The following is a 26,134-nucleotide window of genomic DNA, read 5'->3' on the forward strand; positions in this document are numbered from 1 at the left end:
CTTCCTCCTACACCATCTGTTCAGCCACATGTTCAGCTGCACTATCTTCCTATTTCTAGCCTCACTGGCACATGGCATAGGGAGTAATCCTGAGATTACAACCCTAGAGGTCCTGTTTTTTAAGATTACAACCCTAGAGGTCCGAGAGAGAGGTTCAGCCCCACCTGCCCTTCTACCTGCAAAACAGGACATCAGAGGCTGACTTTCACCTAGCTATTATTCTTGCACCTGACCCCACTTCTCAATTTTTAGATTCGCCAAGTTCAAAATTCAAAATAAACTTGTATTTTCATGTACGTATTTTCCCCTAATTTGTCATAAATAATTAAACAATAATGTTCAATCAGAACAAACATGAGTTGGTAGCATTTAGGGTGTTCAAGAAAAATAATCAGGTTTACACTTTCTCTATCATGAAAGAAAAGTCTCAAAAACAAACCTCTGGTCGGCGTTCAAGAGCTTCCTTCATCAATGGATGTAGCTCTTCAACTAATTCTCTGAATTAAAAAAAGAGAAAAAAATAACGACGTCTTTAATGATAAGGTATATAAACTTAGATATTATTATTGGTTCTAACAACAGAAAAAGGCCACTGCTTAAGCAGAAATAGTAACCTATTTAAAATAAATGGGTTAAAAAGCTAGGTTAACACCTGTATTTAAGTGGTGGACAAAAGGTGCTGCGTCTGCTCAAGCATCATGCCATCATGCGGTGGCTGCCAATTAAACTGGGGAGGCCTGGGGTCCATCCAATTCAAGGGCAGAGGTGGGAAATGAGGTGCTGATGTTAGTGTTAGCTGACTCAATGGCAGGTGCTGGTACCATATTTAAAGGGCTACCAGCCCTTCATACGCTACTCTTTTGTTTTAAATGATTGCCTGCCCTACTGTCAGAAGTATCCTCTTGCTGCCTGACTGGCCAAAAGACCCTTCCTGCTGCCTGTCTGGTCAGAAGACCCTGAAAGAACTGAACAGGAGCCTGCTGCGACCATGGCAGAAGACAGACACTGTGGCCCCATGAACCCCTGCAGTTTCTCCTCCAGGCTGTACTGGCAGGCAGGAGGTTCTCTTCCCAAGTGACAGAAAGAAGAGACCGGCCAAGCAAGAATGAACAGAGGTTGCAGAGGATGGCTGCAGCTGTTGGGTAATAGCCTAAACCTGGGTGCAGTGCCACAATTGTGTCAATGACCTTCACTCCAACAAGCTGAATTCTCTATGGTGCTTCGCTCTTTGGGGCACGTATGTGGCTATGCAAGAAGGTGCACTTGGTGGGGAGAGTGTGACCACCCAGTTAGTATCAAGGAGGTCAGGCAGCAGCATATCATGTCAGAGGCATGGCTGCATCTCGGCACAAGGTGCATATCTGTTTTCACTGACTCCCAAAAGATCTCTCGAGAGCAGATGTATGGAGGAGGCATTTATGAGCTCTCACCATGGACTAAGGCACTGTCCTAAGCAAAGGTGTCGTGCTAGCCTTTGTGGGGAAACTAACTGTGCTCATCCTTCTGCTTGCAGGAAAAACAGGCACACAATATTAAAGCGAGGGCCAAAGACAGTGGAGTGATCCCAGACCTGAGTATCCTGACCCCGGCAGAAGAGGTCCAGGAACTGGCTGGCTGATCGATTGTTGACAGTGAAACAAGAATATTATCATGGAAGAGTGAATGAATGAGTCCAGGGACAGAAGAGTGCTTCTGGCCCACATGTGAAGCGCAGCACTTATGTGTCCAGTGGTGGACACATGGAGCTCCATATCAGGAGAATTTGAGATCAGGAGATGGAAAGTCCTTAAACCCTCAATGTTTCTGTTCTCTCATTCAGGTCACGGTTATTCAGAAGGAAGCACAGCTGGAGAGATCAGGGGCTAGCCATTCACCTCTGAGGAGAATGAAGGATTATCAGGGAGAATAACTTCACATTATTCCCCTGTTCTCTCCACCAGCACAAATACTCCCATGTTGGTGGGTACGCACTCATCATTAGATTCAGGGTCACAAGCTGGTGAACACTTTGCAGATTTGCCTGATGGAGGCTGTGGAAGGCCAGGCCCATGCTGAGCCCCAGGTTGATGATGTACCTCTGGAGATTTTAAAAATTCATTTACAGGATGTGGGTGTTACTGGCTAGGCCAGCATTTATTGCCGGTCCCTATTTGCCCTTGAGAAGGTGGTGGTGAGCTGCCTTCTTGAACAGCTGCGGTCCCTGTGGTGTAGATATACCCATAGTGCTATTATGGAGGGAGTTCTAGGATTTTGACCCAGTGACAGTGAAGGACAAGTCAGGATGGTGAGTGGTTTGGAGGGGCACTTCCAAGTGGTGGTGTTCATCAACGACACAGCACCTGTTGCAGGTGGTTTAATTTTCCAAAATTCCCCAGATTCGAGGAAGGTTCCACTAGATTGGAAAATAGTGAATGTACTCCTTTATTCAAAAAGGGAGGGGGACATGAAGTAGGAAACTGCAAGCCAGTGCCATAGAGCTGCCATAGAGAAAACGTTAGAAATGTTATTAAAGACATTGGCCAGGATTTTCCCATCGGCGATTTGGGGGCGGGGCCTGCTCACGGACAGGAAGATGACATCGGGAGGAACCCCTGACGTCATCCTGGTCCCTTTAAATTTTTAGGAAGGCAGGTGGACAGCGAAATCAGCTGTCCGCCCGCTGACCTGTCAATGGCCAATTAAGGCCATTGACAGGCTAATTAAGATTGTTAAAGACCCTGCCCATCCAACGTTAATGTTCATAAAGTTTGTGTGTTTCTTACTAACATGTCCTATCTCGTGTGACATTGTCACATGAGGGGGACATATTAATAATTTTAATATTTTTCTATTTTTGAAATTTTTTTTAACTGTCACTAATCTCCCTGAGACAGCACTTAGTCTCAGGGAGCAGTGTGCTCTTTCGTGTGCATGCGCACTTTGACAGATGGGGAATCCCTCCCCACCCCGCACAGGACCGCCTGCCCACCAAGGCAAAATTCTGCCCATTATATCTGGGCACTTAGATAAATTCAACATAATTAGGCAGAGTCAACATGGTTTTGTGAGAGGGAAATCACGTTTAACCAACTTATTGGAGATTTTTGAAGAAGTAACGTGCTGTGGATAAAGGGAAACCAGTGGATGTACTCTACTTTGATTTCCAGAAGGCATTTGATAAGGCTCCACATCAAAGGTTATTGTGGAAAATAAAAGCTCATGGTGTAGGGGGTAGTATATTGATATGGATAGAAGATTGGTTAGCTAACTGGAAACAGAGAGTAAGCATAAATGGGTCATTTTCTGACTGGCAAGATGTGATGAATGGCAGGCCACAGGGATCAGAGTGCTGGGGCCTCAATTTTTTTACAATTTACATAAATGACCTAGATGAAGGGGCCGAAGGTATGGGGCAGGATTTTCCCCCTGTCAGGGAGGGGGTTGTGCGGGAGTAGGCGGGTTCCCGTCAGCACCCCAGGCGCCATTTTAAGTGGGAGGGCCAATTAAGGCTGTGCGCTCCCTGTGTGTGTGGGGAGGATTCCCTGAGCCGGGAGTGCACTCTTTCGTGCATGTGCGCAGAAGAGAGCACAAGATCTCCCTGAGGCAAAATGCTGCCACAGGGAGATAAGATTCAAAAGTTCATCAAAGGCAGAAAAAAATTCCTGATGTCCTGTCATGTGACACTGTCATATAAGCTGGGACATGTCAATTTTTTTTTGTTTAAACATTTTATACAGATTTTAAAGCCTTAATGAAACCTCAACCCGCCCATGGATGAGGTTTCATGATTTTTCTGAAGGTCGCCTGGGCTCTTTGCCTGCCCACCAACATTAAGGTTGGATGGGCAGCTCAGTTGGTTGTTTTAATTGTTCGTTAACTGGCCTTAATAGGCCTTTGACAGTTTGGCGGGCGCACAGCTGATTCTGATACGCGTCTGCCGAACTGAAAATCTAAATGCGCAGGGTGATGTCGGGACGCATGCCCGATGTCACCCTGCGTCATTTTACGGGTTGGTGAGCGGGCCCCGCCCCTGCTCGCCTACTGGAAGATGCAGCCCATAGTTGCTAAATTTGCTGATGATACAAAGGCAGATAGGAAGGTAATTTGTGTAGAGATCATAAGGAGGACACAAAGGGATATTGATAGGTTAAGTGCATGAGCAAAGATCTGGTAAATGGAGTATGGTGGGAAAACGTGGAATTGTCTATTTTGGCAGGAAGAATAAAAAAAGAAGCATGTTACCTAAATGGTGAGAGATTGAGGAGCTCTAAGATTCAGAAGGATCTAGGTGTCCTAGTGCATGAATCGCAAATGGTTAGTATGCAGGTACAACAAGTAATTAGAAAAGCTGAAAGAATGTTATCATTTGTATTCAATTCCCCTCACAATAGAAGTAGAGAGGTTATGCTTCAGTTATACAGGGCATTGCTGAGACCACATCTGGAGTACTGTGTATATAGTATTGGTCTCCTTATCTAAGGATTGGTGTAAATGCATTGAAAGCAGTTCAAAGAAGCTTTACTAGACTAATACCTGGGGCAGAATTTTCCCCCCGTTGGGGGGGAATTTGACGGGCAGGTGTGTGCAGGCTCGCTTCTGATCAGCGCCCCCAATTGGAGGCGCGGCGCCTTTTTACGTGGGTGGGCCAATTAAAGCCCGCCCAGTGTGATGTCCGCAGGGAAGCGCTATGTACTTCCTGTGTGGGCGGGGTGGGGGGGGGGCGCCCTAAAATTGGGAGTGCTCTCTTTCGCACACGCACACGAAACAGCGCACTCATCTTCCTGAGGCTAAGTGCTGCCTCAGGGAGGTCGCCTCTACTGTCAACAATATTGAAAATAGAAAAAAAATGCCCTTACATGTCCCCTCATATGACAATGTCACATGAGTTGGGACATGTTCATAATTTCCATAACAGCGTTATTAAAATTTTTAAAACCCTACATGAAATCTCATCCCGCTGGTGGATGAGGTTCCATGTTTTTTCTAGTTGCCCCCAGGGCTCCTGGCCTGCCCGACAACCATAAGGTTGGACGGGCAGGTCCACTAATTACTTTAATTCATCTGTCAATGGCCTCAATTGGCCATTGACAGGTTGGTGGGTGCGCAGCTGATTTTGCTGCACCCCCGCCTTCCTGAAAATTTAAATGGGGTGGGGTGAAGTCAGGAGTTCTGCCCGACGTCATCCAGCGTCAATTTACGTGGTGAGCAGGCCCCACCCCCACCCGCCGATGGTAAAATCCTGCCCCTGGAGTGGGAGGGTTATGGTATGAGGAAAGGTTGGACAAACGCTGGAATTCAGAAGAGTAAGGGGAGACTTGATTGAAACATAAAAGATCCTGAGGGGTCTTAACAGGGCTGATGTGGAAAGAATGTTTCCACTGGCGCGAGAATCTAGAACTAGGAATCACTGTTTAAAAATAAGGGGTTGTCCATTTAAGAGAGGGATGCAGAGAATTTTTTTCTCTCAGAGGGTAGAGTCTTTGGAACTCTCTTCCTCAAAAGGTGGTGGAAGCAGAAACTTTGAATATTTTTGAAGCAGAGCTAGATAGATTCTTGATAGGCAAACGGGTGAAAGTTATCAGGGGTAGGCAGAAATGTGAAGTTGAGATTACAGTCAGATCAGGCATGATCTTATTGAATGGCGGAGCAGGCTCGAGGGGCCTTTAAAATGCATAACACCCACCCAAGCTGTTCAAACAGCCATTTCATTTAAAGCTGCATTGCAAGTATCACTCCACAGCACTTCTGTGACCCAAATAAATTTGTTGAAATTCTGGACTTCTGTGTTTACTGTTATCTTTAAGGAACTGTACAGAACCCTCAAATGACAAGATAGTCAGCAAATCGCTTGAAATACATAGATTATTATTCCATACTGAAATTTATAATTATTACTGGAATAAAAATGATAAAAGAGATAATAAAGATCTGACTTTATTATAATTGCTATGTTTTAGTAGGTAAAGCCAAAAATGATTCTTGGGGTACCTGAACACCAGAGAATTTGTCCTTCCAAATCCCAGTACCAGTGATTCTGTAATTTCTATGCTTTCAGCACGCATCAATGGAACCAGTTGTTTCAACAATACTGCTACAGATGGCGTTCCTATGACCTGTGCAATGATAAATTAAAACAACCCTATAATACTTTGAAAGACTTTCCAGTACGCATAGCTCATGATTTCATCTTTTACCTAAAAGGCCTTCAGTCATTTCATAACAACAATTCCAAAAATGCAGCTAATATATTTTTATTGTCTAAAATTCAACAATGATGCTATAAAACTTACATTTCACAATTGGACCCAGACTATTTTTTTGCATTCTCGTTCTCTAAAATTTTTGTCAAAAAAGGCAACAGGATAATAAGAAATTCAGATGTCTCTTTCTACGATTTTCAGATTTTAAAACGAAATGTTGCTGTTATCTAATAACAAATTTATCTAATCTCTGCTCTTTAAACTTTGATGGTGTCCTGTGTAACGATCCTGTTCCCTTCACTTACACTCTGGGCAGAATCGTCCATGCCCACCGGCATCGGGCGTGCTCGGCAGCATGAGTGGGCAATATGGCGAGAGGGCCAAAAATTGGTGTCACACGTCGTGAAACCAGTTTATGATCGTCTGCTCAGCCCATCGATGGTGGGCTGTGTTTCCCACCAATGGACATCGGGAACCTCATTGTAGTACATCTGCATATCATTATAAGGCCAGCTGCCAGAATCATCCTGCCCCGCTGGATCACCCCCCCGACACATGACACAACAGCATATATAAGGCGTGCATTTGGCGGGCTGCACTTTGAGGGGAATTTGGAGGTGAGTACACAGTAATGTTGCGCAGCGCTCACCCAGGTCACCTGTTGGACTTCAAAGTTGCGGCACATCGGAGGTGTGGAGGCAAGGGCTGCCCTGAGTTGAGGTGACTTGAGGGTGGGACAAGGGTTGCCTTGCGGTTGAAGGTAGTGTGCAAGCACGTGCGTGGTGTGGGGGGGAGGGAAGCAGCTACGCATTAGGGAAACTTTGTATAAAGTGACAATTCCTCTGCAACTAAGACTTCAGACGCAGCCACAATGACATGCGTGGAGTCGGGCCTCTATCTTATCTGCCCATTCAAGCGACGCAGAGGCATGCAAGTGCCACCAAGTGCGCCTGAGCTTTTCACCCCTTGGGCACAGACTGCAAACTAACGAGTGTTTTAGTGGACTCATTAGTTTGCAGTCTGTGCCCAAGGGTTAGGATGACTTGGCATTTTGTATAATCTCCTTGCTAAAACTAGCCATGGAGCAGTCACTGGTGGAAGCGCTCACAGCCCTTTACAGTGTCATTATCCTGGTTTGGACCAGTGTCCCCCGTGGTTCAACAGTGCAGCCTTGTAGTGTGGGTTAGGAGAATTCCTGTGCCTGAGCTGAGAGCACAGCCTGCAGTCCAATGGGCAAAGCTGCTGCCAAATCGATCAGGTGGAGGGGGTGGAGGTGGTTGGGGTTTCGGGCAGCCATACAGCACACTAAACTCTGGCCATTCAATTGGTAGCTAGCACTCTCCTGGATGCGTTAAGGGGCCTTCAGACTTAACCAAGAGAGGCTCTTAGAATATCCAAATGAAAAACGAATTAGGAATAGTAGGCCACTCGGCCCCTCGAGCCTACTCCACCATTCAATCTGAACCCCAATTCCTGCCAAACCCGATATCCTTTCACCCTTTTCTTAATCAAGGATCAATCTAGCTCTACCTTAAAAATATTCAAAGATTCAGCTTCCACTGCCTTTTGAGGAAGAGAGTTCCAAAGACTGAACCCTGAAAAAAAATTCTTCTTATCTCTGCCTTACATGAGTGACCCCTTATTTTTAAACAGTGACCCTTAGTTCTAGATTCTCACAAAAGAGGAAACATCCTCTCCACATTCATCCTGTCAAGACTGCTCAGGATCTTAAAGGTTTCAATTAAGTCGCTCCTTCCTCTTCTAAATTCCAATATATACAAGTCTAACCTATCCAGCCTTTCCTCATAAGACAGCCCACCCATTCCAGGCTAGTAAACCTTCTCTCAACTGCTTCTAATGCATTTACCTCTTTCTTTAAATAAAGAGACCAGTATTGTACACACTCCAGATGTGGTCTCACCAATGCCCTGTAAAACTGAAGCATAACCTGCCTACTTTTACAATCAATTCCCTTCACAATAAACAATAACATTCTATTAGCTTTCCTAATTACCTACTGTACCTGCATACTAACCTTTTGTGATTCATGCACTAGGACACCCAGATGCCTCAATCTCAGAGCTCTGCAATCTCTTACTTTCGATAATAAGTTTCTTTTTTTATTCTTCTTGCCAAATGAATGATTTCTACATTTGCCCACATTATGATGGATTGGGAAATGTTACTTAAAGGGATAACGGTGGAAAGGCAATGGCAAACATTCAAAGAGCGCATGGGTGAACTGCAACAATTGTTTATTCCTGTCTGGCACAAAAGTAAAATAGGAAAGGTGGCCAAACCATGGCTTACAAGGGAAATTAGAGATAGTATTAGATCCAAGGAAGAGGCATACAAATTGGCCAGAAAAAACAACAGACCTGAGGATTGGGAGCAGTTTAAAATTCAGCGGAGGGCCAAGGGATTGATTAAGAAGGGAAAAATAGAGTATGAGAGTAAGCTTGCAGGGAACATAAAAACTGACTGTAAAAGTTTCTATAGGTATGTGAAGAGAAAAAGATTGGTGAAGACAAATGTAGGTCCCTTACAGTCAGAAACAGGGGAATTTATAATGGGGAGTAAAGAAATGGCCGACCAACTAAATACATACTTTGGTTCTCTCTTCACAAAGGAGGACACTAATAACATAGCAGAAATGTTGGGGAACACAGGGTTTAGTAAGAGGGAGGAACTGAAAGAAATCAGTATTAGTAGGGAAATGGTGTTGGTGAAATTGAAGGCCAATAAATCCCCAGGGCCTGATAATCTACATCCCACAGTACTTAAGGAAGTGGCCCTAGAAATAGTGGATGCATTGGTGGTCATCTTCCAAGATCCTATAGACTCTGGAACAGTTCCTACAGATTGGAAAGTAGCTAATGGAACCCCACTATTTAAAAAGGGAGGCAGAGAGAAGTCCAGTCAGCCTGATGTTGGTAGTGGGGAAAATTCTAGAGTGCATTATAAAAGATTTAATAGCTAAGCAAGTGGAAAACATTGGCAGAATTGGACAGAGTCAGCATGGATTTATGAAAGGGAGATCATGCTTGACAAATCTACTGGAATTTTTCGAGGATGTAACTAGTAGAGTTGATGAGGGGGAGCCAGTGCATGTGGTTTATTTGGACTTTCAGAAGGCTTTCGACAAAGTCCCACATAAGAGATGGCATGTAAAATTAAAGCGCATAGGATTGGGGGTAGTGTATTGAGATGGATAGAAAACAAAGGCAGACAGAAAACAAAGAGTAGGAATAAACGGGTCTTTTTCCGAATGACAGGCAGTGACTAGTGGGGTACCGCAGGGATTGGTGCTGGGACCCCAATTATTCACAATATATATTAATGATTTAGAATTAAATGTAATATCTCCAAATTTGCAGATGACACAAAGCTGGGTGGGAGGGTGTGCTGTGAGGAGGAAGCAGAGATGCTTCAGTGTGATTTGGACAAGCTGAGTGGGCAAATGCATGGCAGATGCAGTATAATGTGGATAAATGTGAGGTTATCCATTCTGGTAGCAAAAACAGGAAGGCAGATCTGAATGGCTATAAATTGAGAGGGGAATGTGAAACGAGACCTAGGTGTCCTTGCACACCAGTCGCTGAAGGTGAGCATGCAGGTGCAGCAGGCGGTAAAGAAGGCAAATGGTATGTTGGCCTTCATAGCCAGGGGATTCGAGTACAGGAGGAGGGATGTCTTGCTGCAATTGTACAGGGCCTTGGTGAGACTACACCTGGAATACTGAGTGCAGTTTTGGTCTCCGTATCTGAGGAAGGATGTACTTGCTATAGAGGGAGTGTAGCGAAGGTTTACCAGACTGATTCCTGGGATGGCGGGACTGACATATGAGGAGAGATTGAGTCGATTAGGACTAGATTCGCTGGAGTTCAGAAGAATGAGGGGGCATCTCATAGAAACTTATAAAATTCTAACAGGACTAGACAGGGTAGATGCAGGAAGGATATTCCCAATGGTGGGGGAATCCAGAACTAGGGGTCACAGTCTGAGGATATGGGGTAAACCATTTAGGACCTAGATGAGGAGAAATTTCTTCACCCCGAAAGTGGTGAGCCTATGGAGTTTGTTACCACAGAAAGTAGTTGAGATCAAAACGTTGTATGTTTTCAAGAAGGAGTTAGATATAGCTCTTGGGGTGAAAGGGATCAAAGGGTATGGGGAGAAAGCGGGAGCAGGCTATTGAGTTGGATGATCAGCCATGATCATAATGAATGGCGGAGCAGGCTCGAAGGGCCAAATGGCCTACTCCTGCTCCTAGTTTCTATACTCCATTTGGCAGATCTTTGCCAACTCACTTAACCTATCTCTGTCACTTTGTAGCTCTTCATGTCCTCTTTACAATTTACTTTCTTACCTATCTTTGTCTCGTCAGCAAATTTAGCTACCAATCCCTCAGTCCCTTCATCCAAGTCATTTGTATAAATTGTAAAAAGTTGAGGCCCCAGAACTGATCCCTGTGGCACACCACTCATCATGTCCTGCCAACCAGAAAGAGACCCATTTATGCCAACTCTCTGCTTCCTGTTACCTAGCCAATTTTCTATCCATGCTAATATGTTACCCCCTACACCATGAGCACTTATTTTCTGCAATAACCTCTGATGTGGCACTTCATCAAATGCCATGTGGAAATCTCAGTACAGTTCATCCATCTGTTCCCCTTTATCCACAGTATATGTGACTCCTTCAAAGAACTCCAATAAATTGGTTAAACATGATCTCTCTTTTACAAAACCATGTTGACTCTGCCTGATTGCCTTGAATTCTTCTGAGCACCCTGCTATAATGGGCAGAAATGTCCCAGATTTGCACTAAGTGCGGTAGCAGGCTTATCCGCCAGCCGCAATGGTGACTTTTTACGCATGTCGTCTCAAACCCGCTGCATTAATTATGCATTCCTGGGATAATTGCAGTTTTAATGGTGGGTGGACACCGATTTACCTGCCACGCCGTAGTGAAACATGTTGGCAGGAAGTTCATGGATGATCCAGCAAAAAAAAAAGGGGGGGGGTGCTGCGGCGAGGGGTATGAGTCTGGTGGGCTTGCCTTATAATGATATGCTGATGTTTTACAATGAGGTTCCCGATGTCCAATGGCGGGAACGCAGCCTCGCCATCGGCAGGCGGAGCAGACAATCACAAGCTGGTTTCACGACGTTGTGAAACTGATTTTCTTGCTTTCTCGCCACACCACCGAATATGACCAACACTGGTGGACGTGGAAAATCCCGGCCTGCATCTTTAATAATAGATTCTAACATTTTCCCTGTGACAGATGTTAGGCTAATGGGCCTATAGTTTCCTGCTTTCCGTCTCCCTCCCTTTTTGAATAAAGGAGTTATATTTGCTATTTTCCAATTTAATGGAACCTTCCCTGAATCTTGGGAATCATGGAAAATTAAAACCAGTGCATCATTTATCTCACTAGCCACTTCTTTCAAGTCTTTAGGGTGAAGTCCATCAGGACCTGAGGATTTGTCAGTCTGCAGACCCAACAATTTGCTCAATATCACTTCCCTGATGATTGTAATTTTCCAGAGTTCCTCCCACTCTTCCATTTCCTGATTTGTAGCTATTTCCATTATGTTACTTGTGTCCCCTATAGTGAAGACTGAAGCAAAATACCTGTTTAATTCATCCGTCATCTCCCTACTTTCCATTATCAATTCCCAGGATGCACTCACTATTGGACAAACATTCACTTTGTTAACTATTTTCTTATTTAAATATCTAAAGAAACTCTTACTGTCTTTATATTACTAGCTATGCAAATAACATTCGTGCCACACAAGCGTTAGGCAATGACCATCTCCAACAAGAGAGAATCCAACCATCATCCTTTGATGTTCAATGGCATTACCATCACTGAATCCCCCACTATCAACATCCTGGAAGTTACCATTGACCAGAAACTGAACTGGACTAGCCATATAAATACTGTGGCTACAAGAGCAGGTCAGAGGCTAGGAATCGTGTGATGAGTAGCCCATCTCCAGCCTGTCCACCATCTACAAGGCACAAGTCAAGAGTGTGATGGAACACTCCCCACTCGCCTGGATGAGTGCAGCTCTCACAACATTCAAGAAGCTCGATACCATTCAGGGCAAAGCAGCCCGCTTGATTGGCACCACACTGACAAACATTCACTCCATCCACCACCGATGCACAGTAGCAGCAGTGTGTACCATCTACAAGAGGCACTGCACGAATTCACCAAGGCTCTTTCAATAGCACCTTCCAAACCCACGACCACTACCATCTAAAAGGGCTAGGGCTGCAGATAGATGGGAACATCACCGCCTGGAAGTTCTAAGTCACTCACCATCATGACTTGGAAATATATTGCCTTTCATTCACTGTTACTGAGTCAAAATCCTGGAACTCCCTTCCTAACAGCACCGTGGGTGTATCTACACCACATGGACTGCAGCAGTTCAAGAAAGCAATTCACCACCTTTTCCAGGGCAACTAAATAAATGCTGGCCTAGCCAGCAAAGCCCACATCCAGTAAATGAATGAAAAAAAATGACCCTGAGCTGAAGTTCCTCAAGCTGCAGACACTGTAGACGTTTTTGCCCTGGATCACAATGTTAGCCAGGAGCTCCCACATGCTGAAATCTTGACACATTGCCTGTCCTGCCATCTTGAATGTGTTTTAAATAATTACTTAATTATATTAATCACTTATTTATGTTGCTTTCTTATAGGTTTTATTAACTACCAGCAAATTGTGTACTATTTTAAACCTTAGGGATAGAATAGAACTTACCAGATACTCACCAAACAGCTAGCAGCTAGCTCCTTTCCTTGTAGTAGAGCTAGAACCAGTTTCTGTGGGATGAGAAAGGTAGAAAGGGGAAACAATAACTCCTTTTCCCCTCTCACCAAACTCCAAGTTTTTACTCAGTTAGTTGGATGCACTCTTTTTCTTCATCCTGCAGGAGGAATACATCAAGAGCAAGGAGCCTGGTATACTAGCTATGTGCCTCGTGGCAAACAGAGAGCAGAGACGACGGAGAAGAGAGCAACGGGGGTGCCTGGCTGTGCAGAGGGAGGAGCAGCACCCTTAGGAAGAAGGGGTGGCTGGGGCTCCTGCACATGCTGCTGAAGAGCCACAACGAGCCATCGTTGGTAAGCGTCTAGCTAGACTCAGGGTCTATAGATGCCACCTTTCATTCCTGCAGATAACCGACAACGCGTGTCGCCAAAGACTGTGCATGTCTAAGGTACTGGTCGGTCACATCTGCCAGCTACTACAGGATTTGGTGCCATGGGGGCAATCCACTGCTAGTAGTCATGAAAGTGACCATGGTGCTCAATTGTTACGCTAGTGGCTCCCTTCAGGGCTCCATTGGTGACCTCTATCACAAGTCTCCACTCACAAATGCATCGATGAGGTCATGGATGCCAGCTTCGCAAGGGCACACAACTTTGTGCAATTTGTTCAGGACCAAGAGAGCCAGGATGGAAGAGCAATTGGGTTTGCCCAGTCTTGGCTTTCCCAGAGGTGCAGGGTACAATTGACTGCACTCACGTGGCACTCAGATCTCCATCACAACAAACGGTCAACTATGTCAACTGCAAGGGCTCCAGTCACTGAATGTGCAGCTGGTGTGCGAGCGGCACAAACGCTTCCTGCAGGTCTGCACCCTGAAGTCTTCCAGGGTCCACAGAGGCTGCAGGGATGGCTCAAAAAGGACAAGGGCTACCCGCAGAGGACATGGCTGATGACGTCTGTGCGGTGGCCTCAGACTGCAGCAGAGCAAAGGTATAATGAGGCTCATGCTGCAACTCGCAACTTGGTGGAGCAAACCATCAGGATGCTGAAACTGAGGCTCTGGTGCCTAGACCGGTTTGGTGGAGCCGTGCAATATAGTCCACAGAGGGTATCACGTATCATAGTTACCTGCTGCACCCTTTACAATCTGGCATGCAATAGGGAAAGGAGCTGGCTGAGGAGGAGATGCAGGAGCTGGAGGTCTCCTCCAACGAGGAGGACATTGATGGTGATGAGGATGAGGAGGTTGTGAAGGTGACGATGATGGCAACAATGATGTTGATGAGGCTCTTGCACTGGCCAGACGAGGCTGGCACGCTTGGGAGGCCCTGATAGCTGCTAGATTTATGGGGGATGATGACAATATGCTATTTTGGAGACACCACAGATCTTCACATTGCATCTGTGAATGTTTGACCCCAATCTAGCTTATGGCAGTGCACATACCCTCTGTGATAATGCTCCTGTCATAGAGGCGAAGTGGTGGCCCTAATAGTCGCTCGATTGCAGGAGGATGATGATGACATGCAGTGATGACACTCCATAGATCTTCACACAGCCTCTGAGAATGTCTGATTCCTGTCTGGCCAACGGCAGCTCGCTTGCGCTGTGTGATCAGGGTCATATCATGGTGACACAGCCATGAAACTTTAAAAGTATCCGATCCTTTTTCCGCCTTCAGCACCTGACCCCTTCAGGAGCACAGCATCACTGGTCACAGATGCTGAGGAAATGGAGGCCAGCCCTAGCTTCAAGGTGCTGAGAGCACACAGAGAATGACAGAACTCTGTGACTCCTGCCCACGACATTCTGGCAGCAATGACAAGCACCATCGAACTGCAGACTTCAGTAATGTATCCAGGGAGTGTGAGGCCAGACTCGCTGAATGTGCAGCTGGTGTGCGACCGGCACAAACGCTTCCTGCAGGTCTGCACCCTGAAGTCTTCCAGGGTCCACAGAGGCTGCAGGGATGACTCAAAAAAGACAAGGGCTACCCGCAGAGGACATGGCTCATGCTGCAACTCGCAACTTGGTGGAGCAAACCATCAGGATGCTAAAACTGAGGCTCTGGTGCCTAGACCGGTTTGGTGGAGCCGTGCAATATAGTCCACAGAGGGTATCACGTGGTCTGGTGGCTGCCCAAAGCACAGGAAAGGGGCCCTGGTCTGAGACACCTACCTTTATCTTATGCAGAAAGGTTTCACATCTGAGTGACATGAGCACCGCTCATCAAAACAAGGAGACATAGGCAGGGAGACACTCTTGGGAGTTTACTTACATTAGTGAACATTATGTGCAAGTGTTTAACACCTGTGCCCAGGCTATGCAACTACATCTTAATTTTCCTAACCGTGTCTTGGTGCTCCCTGGACATCCACAGCGGAGATGGAGGCAGCTTGCTGACTGCTATACTCTGCCTGTGATGACCTTGATGGGCATCCTCTGGGGGCCTGAGACCCAGAGGGCCCCGTACTGTTTTTGGGGTCCCGCTGTGTGACAGAGGCACCCTCTTCAGCCTGTGGAGCTGGAGCTGCTGAGGTCACAGGAAGAAGGCATTCGGATGAGTCGGATACTCCCGGAGTCACCTGGATGGATGGCCTCGGGAGGGATACAACTGCTAATCCGCCTTCCTATGGGTGCCCAAGGGCCCCTGGCTGACTCCTTGAAGGGAAGGGGTAGCTGGAGTGAGATCAGGCTGTCCCACACCCTTCTCGTGTTGGAGGCCAACTATGATGTCGGAGATGGAGTTCAGCCTGCGCAGCAATGCAAGAGCGACGTCCTGGAGCAAGGTCTCCATGACAGCCACCAACCTACCAATGTTGACCTTGGTGTATTGGCATGCCGGCCCTATCACCTCAGCCTGAAGGTGAACGGACTCCTCCATTGTGCCTTGCAATTTGAGGAGTGCAGCTGACATCCCTCCCTGATGTTCCTGAGCTTGCCTTTGCACCTCCAGCAACTGAGGTATGACCGAGTCCAGAGGCTCGTTATCTGACTCGAACTCAACAAATTTCTAGCCTCCAGCAGTCCTCCTAGCGTCGGATACTTGGGAAGTCTCTCCTGCCGCCTGGTTGGATCTGAAAGTATGATGTACTCACCAGATTGTGATACTGAGGCTACTCTAAAACCAAGTCCCACCAAGGTGTGTGTCTCTGTGCTGGTGGAGGATGTGGGTGAGCGCTGTGTTGGGTGTTCAGGGAGAATTTCAGCAGATTCCTCTTCTGAGCTTCCCTCAGGGCTTGATTGGAGGCCCTGGGTCACGGATTCTCTTGGAAATTTCCCAGATGTGCCTGCAAAAGCAAGGAGAGATAATTAGTGCATGGCAGTGGCCTGTGAAACAGGACACATCACTCAAGCATGGTTATCTGATGGATGTTGCACTGCTGGATCCTCACTTGGCAGAGCACCATTGACCTCACCGCCAGCACAGCAATGGTCCAGATCCTCGCCGACCAGCTATTTGGCTCTGTTTTCGAAGTCCATGAGGACCTTGATTGCAGGCACTCCTCCACCGATCTGCAACCTCTCCCTCTTGTCTGCCAGCTTGTCCTGAATGAATAGGGATAGAGAGAGTGTAAGCAGGATGCCTGCCAGTCCAGGTGATAACTGTGCCTGGCTCGTGTGGGTGATGAGTGGCCCCATGGGCGGGATGAGGACAATAAAGTGTATGTGAGAGAGAGTGAATGGTGATGTCCCTTGAACTGGGAATGAGTGAGGCCCTATGGATGTGTGGTGGGTTTGAGAGTGTGAGAACTGAGAGTGATAAGAAGAGCGGCTTACCCTGGCGGGATGGAGATGATCATTCATCCTTTTGTGGCTGTCCTCTTTTGAAGGGCATTGGCACTGACCACCGCTGCCACCTCCTCCCAAGCCAGATCAGTGATGTTGCTGCCCATCCTGCAGCCAGAGCGGGGATAGAGGACATCACGGCAGGCTTCCACTGCATCCAAAAGCCGCTTGAAGGACATGTCACTGAACCTGGGGGCTGCAGTCTTCTTGCCTTTTGGGGCCATGTCTTCCATGCAGCAGTCATGGGCTAGAAGCACCAAGCGATGTGCAGGTGGCTGCACTATAAATATGGTGCCTGGCGTGATGAAGCACGAGGTGTTGGAAATGAAAGCCTGCCCACCATGGAAACACCGTGTTTCCCAGAAATGCATAATTAATGTGGCGGGTTTGGGATAATACGGTGTGAGAAGCTGCCATTGCAGCCAGCCTTTAAAAGGTCTTTTTACTCCTCCGCTACTGCACTTAGTGCAAATCTGGGATGATTCCGCTCTCTGTTTTCCAAATATGTTGAGTTTTCCCAATACAATATTTACAATAGTTATTTGCTATATGTTTTTAAACAACTAGGCCAGGATGAATAAAATAATTTATTTCAACATGTTTTTTGTTGAACCCATCTATCTGATCTACTTGGCCATATAAAATACATTCCCATGCAATTTTGAACCACCATGGAAGGAAAATAAAGCTTACATTTCTATCCTATTTTCCATGTCTTTACAGCTTCCTAAAGTGTTTCATAACTAATTAATTATTTTTAAAGTGAAGCCACTGCTGATATATAGGCAAACACAGCAACCAAATTTGAACACTAAGTTCCCACTAACAGCAAATAGGATAAATGCCCACTTAATCCTTTTTGATGGAGGTGATTGAGGAATGAACATTTATCAAAATACTGGAAGAACTCAGCATTTTTCTTTGAAAGAATACTATGGGATGTTTTGCATCCACCTGAACAGAACCTTGGTTTGACAACTCATCCAACGACATTATATCTGACAAAGCAGCCCTCCTTCAGGACTGCACTGAAGTGTTAGTCTAGGGGCATGATTTGAGGAGGCTGATGGGAGTGGGAACTGAGGCAGGCAGGTGATTTCGCACCCTTGGCCAGCATGCTAGTTTGCTGGGACATCCCACTCCAAAGCCATTTTCGGGAAGACTAGGTCAGGCATGGAATAGCTGGCAGGTTGCTTGTTAAGGCAATTAGGTGACCAATTAAGGCCACTGATCAGAAGCCGATTGGAATTTTCCAGTTGGAAGTGGGCCCCCTTCCACGAAGATGGGAAGCCTGGCAACAGGCTGCAGGAGGCATCCAGGCAGCAGACCGGAGATCCAACGCTCTAGGATAACTTTGAGGCTCACCCAACTGACAAGCTGCATTCAGCTACAGCCACAGATCGCCATCCACAATGTTGGTCTGGCAGATGTGTCAATTTTTGTTTCAAATAATTTAGAAGTGCTGAGAGAGTGTTTCCATTTTGAAGGGCCCTCTCTCTCCCAGATTTGCAGCAGCAAGCCTCAGCATTGGAGGGTCTCCTTTTTTTAAAATTCACTTACAGGATGTGGGCTTCACTAGCTGAACCAGCATTTATTGCTCATCCCTGATGAGCTATCTTCTTGAACTACTGCAGTCCATGTGGTGTAGGTACACCCGCAGTGCTGTTAGGAAGGGAGTTCCAGGATTTTGACCCAGCGACAGTGAAGGAATGGCGATATATTTCCAAGTCAGGATGGTGAATTACTTGGGAGGGCAACTTTCAGGTGGTGGTGTTCCCATTTATCTGCTTCCCCTGTCCTTCTCAATGGTCGAGCTCGTGGGTTTGGAAGGTGCTGTTGAAGGAGCCTTGGTGAATTCCTGCAGCTGGTACACAATGCTGCTACTGTGCGTCAGTGATGGACAGAGTGAAGGTTTGTGGATGTGGTGCCAATCAAGTGGGCTGCTTTGTCTTGGACGGTGTCAAGCTTCTTGAGGGTTGTGGGAGCTGCACTCATCCAGGCAAGTGGGGAGTATTCCATCACACTTCGGACGTGCCTTGTAGATGGTGGACAGGTTTTGGGGAGTCAGGAGGTGAGTTACTCATCACACCATTCCTAGCCTCTGACCTACTATTGTAGCCACAGTACTTATGTGGCTAGTCCAGTTCAGTTGCTGGTCAATGGTAACTCCCAGGATGTTGATAGTCGGGGATTCAGTGATGATAATGCCATTGAACATCAAGGGGCGATGGTTGCATTCTCTCTTATTGGAAATAGTCATTGCCTGGCACTTATGTGGTGTGAATGTTACTTGCCACTTGTCAGCACAAGCCTGGATATTGTCCAGGCCTTGCTGCATTTGGAAATGGACTGCTTCAGTATCTGAGGAGCTGCAAATGGTGCTGAACATCGTGCAATCATCAGCAAACATCCCCACTTTTGACCTTATGATGGAAGGAAGGTCATTGACAAAGCAGCTGAAGATGGTTGGGCTTTGGACACTACCCTGAGGAACTCCTGTGGTGATGCTCTGGGGCTGAATGACTGACCTCCAACAACCACAACTATCTTCCTTTGTGCTAGTTTGATTCCAACCAGCGGAGAGTTCCCCCCCACACCCCCGATTCCCACTGACTCCAGTTTTGCTAGGGCTCCTTGATGCCACACTGTCAAATGCAGTCTTGATGTCAAGGGCAGTCACTTCCACCTCACCTCGGGAGTTCAGCTCTTTTGTTTATATTTGAACCAAGGCTGTAATGAGGTCAGGAACTGAGTGGCCCTGGAGAAACCTAAACTGGGCGTCAATGAGCAGGTTACTGCTAAGCAAGTGCCGCTTGATAGCACTGTTGATGACCCCTTCCATTACTTTACTGATGATGGAGAGTAGACTGATGGGGCGATAAGTGGCTGCGTTAAATTTGTCCTGCTTTTTGTCTACAGGACATACCTGGGCAATTTTCCACATAGCCAGTGTTGTAGCGCTGGAACAGCTTGGCTAGGGGTGGAGCAAGTTCTGGAGCACAAGTCTTCAGTACTATTGCGGAAATATTGTCAGGGCCCAGAGCCCTTTGCAGTATGCAGTGCCTTCAGCCGTTTCTTGATATCGCGTGGAGTGAATCGAATTGGCTGAAGACTGGCATTTGTGATGCTGGGGACCTCCGGAGGAGGCTAAGATAGATCATCCACTCGGCACTGCTGGCTGTAAATTGTAGCAAATGCTTCAGCCTTATCTTTTGCACCAATGTGCTGGGCTCCTCCATCATTGAGGATGGGGATATTTGTGGAGCCTCCTCCTTCAGTGAGTTATTTAACTGTCCACCACCATTCATGAATGGATGTAGCAGGACTGCAGAGCTTAGATCTGATCCTTTGGTTTTGGGATCACTTAGCCCTGTCTATCACTAGCTGCTTATGCTGTTTGGCATGCAAATAGTCCTGTGTTATAGCTTCACCAGTTTGACACCTCATTTTTAGGTATGCCTGATGCTGCTCCTGACATGCCCTCCTGCACTCATCATTGAACCAGGGTTGATCCCCTGGCTTGATGATAATGGTAGAATGGGGGATATGCCAGGCCATGAGGTTACAGCTGGTGTTAGAGTCAATTCTGCTGCTGTTGATGGCCCACAGTGCCTCATGGATGCCCAATCTTGAGTTGCTAGATCTGTTCGAAATCTAACCCATTTAGCACAGTGGTAGTGCCACACAACACGATGGAGGGTATCCTCAATGTGAAGGCGGGACTTCGTCTTCACAATGACTGTGCGGTGGTCACTCCTACTGATACTGTCATGGACAGATGCATCTGCGGCAGGCTGGCTGGTGAGGATAAGGACAAGTATGTTTTTCCCTCTTGTTGGTTCCCTCACCACCTGCTGCTGACCCAGTCTAGCAGCTATGTACTTTAGGACTCGGCCAGTACAGTGAGTAGTGGTGCTACCGAGCCACTCTTGGTGATGGACATTGAAGTCCCCCACCCAGAGAACATTCTGTGCCCTTGTCACCCTCAGTGCTTCCTTCAAGTGGTGTTCAACATGGAGGAGCACAGATTCATCAGCTGAGGGGGGATGGTATGTGGTAATCAGCAGGAGGTTTCCTTATCTGTGTTTGACCTGATGTCATGGAACTTCATGGGGTCCAGAGTCGATGTTGAGGACTCCCAGGGCAACTCCCTCCTGACTGTATATTACTACGCAACCACCTCTGCTGGGTCTGTCTTGCCGGTGAGACAGGACATACCCAGGGGTGGTGATGGTGATATCTGAGACATTATCTGCAAGGTATGATTCCATGAGGATGACTATGTCAGGCTGTTGCTTGACTAGTCTGTGAGGCAGCTCTCCCAATTTTGGCACTAACCCTCAGGTGTTAGTAAGGAGGACCTTGGAGGGTCAACAGGGCCGAGATTGCCGTTGTCATTTCCGGTGCCTAGGTTGATGCCGGATGGTTCATCCGGTTTCATTCCTTTTGGCCCTCCAGCTTCAAGAGTCCACCCGTCATCCTTAAGTGGATGACGAGTGCACCCTCTGGCCAAAATTTGGCTAATTCAGCTAAAATCAATGTCGGGTTGCTGCTCACAACAAGTTGCGGGATCAAGACCTGCATTTGACATCGACATCAATGGAAAATCCTGCTGCAGATGTCAGTCGTGGCTCAACTGGTAGCAGCCTCACCTCTGAGTCAGAATCTTCTGGGTTTAAGCACCACTCTGGGACTCAAACACAAAAATCAAATAAACATTAGAGGGAAAGCAGCACTGTTGAGATGCTGTCTTTCAGATGAGACATTAAGCTGAGGCCCTGCCTGCCCTCTCAGATGGATGCAAAAGAATCCATGGCACTATTTTAAAGAACAGTGAAGGAGATATCCTCGATAACCTGGCCAATATTCATCCCTTAATCAACATCACAAAAAAAAAATAGCTTGGTCGGTCATTATCACATTGTAATTCTGGGAGTTTGCTGTGCACAAACTGATTGCCACATTTCATACAGTATAACAATGACTACACTTCAATAGTACATCATTGACTGTAAAGCGCTTTAGAATGTCTGGTGGTCCTGAAAGATGTTATACTGGGTGCAATTTTTTTTTTCTTTTTAGATATGTATTCAAGTTTTTGACATAGAAATAGGGTACTAAGCCACACAAAAATAGGAAGGATTAACTCTTGGTTGTCTTCTTTCCTCTCTTCTAACAGTAAGCCACATTGTCTCACTAGCTTTTCTCTACAGAAATTAGCTGAGACAAGTACCTCAGCAGAGAACATTTTCAACCTACATATTAGCTCATTAAAGTGATACACATTGGGTGGAATCTTCTGCTCTGATGTCTAAGTTTGGTAGCAGGCAGGGAAGTCAGAAGGATTCCTGCTGGGCAGCAGGACAGTTGAACACGCATAGTCTTCACTGTTCAGCTCATTAACTATGTATCTGCAAGGCTCCTGGTGGATCTTGTGGTGGGGCGGGCAGGAAGTCGTCCACTCTGCCATCTCCTCACGGGATCCAAGGTCCTGGCGCCATATTTAAAGGGCACCTGGACAGCCATTCATTCACTGAAGGCCTAGAGCTCCAGATTATATGACCAGAAAAATGTCCAAGAGAAGGAAGCAAACTTTGGCCCCACAATTCAGTGATACCTCCCTGGAGATTCTCCTCCATGCCATTTAAGAAAGGCAGGAGGTCAAGTTTCCTTGGATTGAGAGTGGTAGGCCCTCCCTTCTGACCAAGGTGGCCTGGGAGGAGATTGCCAGGGTTGTTAGCGTGTGTGGTCCAAAAAGAATTCAGCTACAGTGCAGAAAAAGGACGAATGATCTGCTGCAGTCCCCCAGGATAAGTCCACTGTCTACTCACTGCAAACTCACAGCCTCTTAAGAGCATCAGGCAGTCTAAGGTTTAGAGTGCACAGGGATGTCACACACAACCAGCAGCTAGGATATCAGTGCTGAACGAGGGCCAGTCACTTTATGCTCTCCATCTCATTTTAGTTCCAGAACAAACAACTTCTTAATCACTTACTGAGTTGGGCTCAGCATTGACAATAGGCATGCATGCTCCTGAATTGTTCATTCACCCAAAGGCCTCACAATCAATCCTTCTGTCTTTCTGCAGGATAAGACTGCACATAACAAATGCAAGTGAGCCAAGCCCGGAGCTGGAATGCCTGAACTTCGTCTCCACACTAACTTCGAGGAGCAGGCCGCAGAGTTTGTAGGTGAAGAACATCAATGTGCCTGCACAGAAGGTGAGTTCAGCCTACCCCAAGACCCCAGTGAGGATGCATTCAGTCTCCAGCTCCAACATGCATGCATTGTCTGAGTGATCTTTAATTAATATACAAGCATCCTTAATCAATCACTAAATCTCTCCTTTCTCTATTTCAGGTACCAGCAAGAAAAGGACAAGGACAGAAACCCAGAGACGCCACAGCCCCAGCTCCCAACCCACCTCAGAGGAGGAAGTCTCTGTATCCTCAGAGGAAGCACTATCACAGCGTTCACCTGCAATCTCTACCAGCACAGATACATGCACTTCGGTGAGTCCTGGTTCTAGAGCAGGCTTGGGTTCACAATCTGGCGAGCACATCACTGACACTGGTTCACACCTGGCAGAGGCAGTGACAGCCAGTGTATCTGATGCTCAGAGGGCTGCTGGAGACCAGGCTCCTGCTGAGTCCAAATCAGATGACAAGCCTCTGGACTCAGACCTAAGAGACCTCTTGGAGATGCAGAGACAAGCAGGGGAACATCAGGCACAGTTGCCAGAGGCCGTCTGCAGACTAGCCCAAAGGTTGGAGGAGTCCGTCCACGTTCTGTCTGCTGACATTGGCTCTGGCAAGCGAGTGCTTGTCTGTCTCCATAGAAAGAGCGGCAGCCGCCTTGGAGACCCAGGTCCAGCAGAAAGCACAGTTTCTGCCAGACTAGCGCTCAGATCTGTATTCTATTGCTCGAACCACGGGTGCAGTGCAGCAATGACTAGCCGAGAGGGAAACGGGGCACTACGACCTCTGTCTGGGTGCCCCTTCTCCTCAAGGAGTCAGGGAGCTGCCACCAGGCAGCCACAGGTAAATGGAGTGCCAGCCAAACCCTCCTGGGGCATCTACCTACAACAATCCAAGGGTGTCATGCCATTCTACTCCTCTCTGCCAGTGACTCCATCACCTTCAGCAGGTCAGGCCGAGGAGACCCTTAGCAGGCTGGGGCCCTCTAGGCCTCAGGTCATCAGAGGTGCTCATACACTCACTGTATGTAGTCTTCACTTTTTGTAAATATATATTGAATTTGACCATTTGCAAGTCTCATGGATTCCATTTTTCTAAATGTTACTTCAAAGTTTCACCGTCAGTTAGGGCTCCAGAATGTTGGCCCCCAATTGAGTCCGATCAAGAACTACTATTGATTCAGTTCTCCCACGTTATCTCTAGAATGAGTAGTTTATAATGACACATGCAAGATTCGGCAATGACCATCATTTATCAGTGTGTTGCCTAGTCAATACTCCTGTCAGCTAATTTTTGCTGCTAACCATGCTGTGGCCTTGGACGATGTGCTCATTGAGCTTTTTGCATTTACTGCTGCTGTTGCACTGATGTCAATTATGTATGGATGGCATGATAGCTGATTTAAGTCACCACGAGTTATGTGTATCCCCAAAGTTCAATGTAAGTGCATTACCGGGGGGAGGGGAACTGTAGTTAGACACTGTAATCATAACATTCGAAGCCCCTAGGCAACCATAACTGCCTGGAGGAGGGTGTGGTGGACATGTTCAATGCTGTACGTCTTTCCTTGGTGATTTATCAATTTCAGCAACTGTGCAGCTGAACAAGGAAGTAAGCATACAATGGGCAAATTGACTGCAAGAGGGGTTTGAGTGTAGGATCTTAGAGGTGTAGGTGCACCTGGCTGAAACTGTTGCTAGACCTCACATGGAGATTTGTTGGAACTGCTCACTTCCTTATCAAGGGTCTCAGGAGTCCTTGGATAAAGGATAGTATTCTAATCGACTTGAAATCACTGGGTGGCAGAGCTTTCAGTGACTTAGAAGAGAGAAACTAGAATAGGCTTGTGTGCTATACCATCTCAAGGACTGTGATGCTACGAATGTGACGCACAGCCAGCTCTCTCAGGCCTCTGCACAGTCCATGCCGGAAACGTTTCCAACCTGGCTGTTGTGTACAAAATTACTGCTCATGGTCTTGCCTTAATGCAAAGGTCATCTAGGCAAGAAACTTTTAAGGCTTTCAATAATTGCAGGGTCCCAAGTGGTTGGACATCAGCAACCCAAAAGTCTAGGTGAGGCACTCTCAGCGAAACTACAAATAAACCTTGAAACTTCACTGCATGATCAAAATGTCAATGTTTCTGGATTTATGATGTGAGATTGGCAATTGAGGGGCAGTAGCAAGATCATACATGCCTCATCAATCTGCACTGATGAGTAATGATGAGGTGTGCTCTCATGCTGCTGCCCCCTGTTGAGCCATCCATCTGCTTATACCTGAAAGAGTGATCTGTCTGGTTATTCCCCACTTTGTGAGCAGGTGTCAGAGTGACAGGAGTGCATTCATCGCTAAATATGAGTTCAAGCCATGCACACGGACTTGGTGAGGGCATGGGTGAAATTACTATTCTATTTAAAGTTGCCTAAGGTCTTGAGAGAAGATTCTACTGTGGCCATATTTCACTAGGGCTATGCATTTAACCTTGGTTTAGCGCATTTAAATGATCAACCCAACACCAGGGCAGGCATTGAGTACTGGTATTTACTTAATTTCTAAGAAAACTTGGAACTTTTGAGATAAATTATATGTGGGCAAAAAGGTGCTAAGGCCTTCTAGGCAGCAAAGGTGAGAAAAACAAGCAATTGTGAAAATTTGTCAACACATTACTCCTCCTGGAATCTGGTAGCTATCAGATTGTCGTGGGCATGTCCATCACGTTGTAACCCTGCTATGGCCTCTTCATGTGGCTTGTCGACATCTTGGCTCTCATCAGATCCATCCCCTTCGAAGCCAACCTTGTCGGAGGAGAGATCTCACTTCTCGTTCCTCCGTGTCTCCCTGAGGCAAGACCCCCTTTTGCAGCATTAGGTTCTGCAGGGTGCAGCAGACAACAATGATCCTGGACACTTTCTGTGGTGAGTATTGTAGAGCCCCGCCTGAACATTTCAAACGTCGGAAATGCATCTTCAGGTGATCTATCATCTGTGCTATCAAGGATCTAGTGCAGGGACGTGCAGCATTACCTCTCTTCAGCAGCACTCGTGGACGGGGAACTGGCATCATCAGCTATGTCTTCTGGGGGTATTCTTTGGCCTCGAGGAGCCAGCCCTCGAATTGACTAGGTCTCTCAAAGATCTGTGGCACCTGCGAATGGCTCAAAATGTAAGGGTTAT

At 46.7% G+C, this 26,134-nt stretch overlaps 1 protein-coding gene across 6 annotated transcripts in view; it reads right to left on the reverse strand.

Annotated features, from left to right (window-relative positions):
- LOC121284064 (protein furry homolog) overlaps positions 1-26,134 on the reverse strand; it is a 520,851-nt gene that overhangs the window by 221,548 nt on the left and 273,169 nt on the right. For all 6 annotated transcript variants that reach the window (XR_005944426.1, XM_041199077.1, XM_041199078.1 and 3 more), the window contains exons 23-24: positions 5,968-6,092; positions 440-497 (exon numbers count right to left, since the gene is read on the reverse strand). Coding sequence is in view for 5 of the 6 variants with exons in the window: in XM_041199077.1 (XP_041055011.1) it covers positions 440-497; positions 5,968-6,092 (183 nt within the window). In the remaining variant the exon portion in view is untranslated. The remainder of the gene's footprint in view (positions 1-439; positions 498-5,967; positions 6,093-26,134) is intronic.

Source organism: Carcharodon carcharias, chromosome 11 (assembly GCF_017639515.1).
Source record: "Carcharodon carcharias isolate sCarCar2 chromosome 11, sCarCar2.pri, whole genome shotgun sequence".
Classification (NCBI taxonomy): domain Eukaryota; kingdom Metazoa; phylum Chordata; class Chondrichthyes; order Lamniformes; family Lamnidae; genus Carcharodon; species Carcharodon carcharias.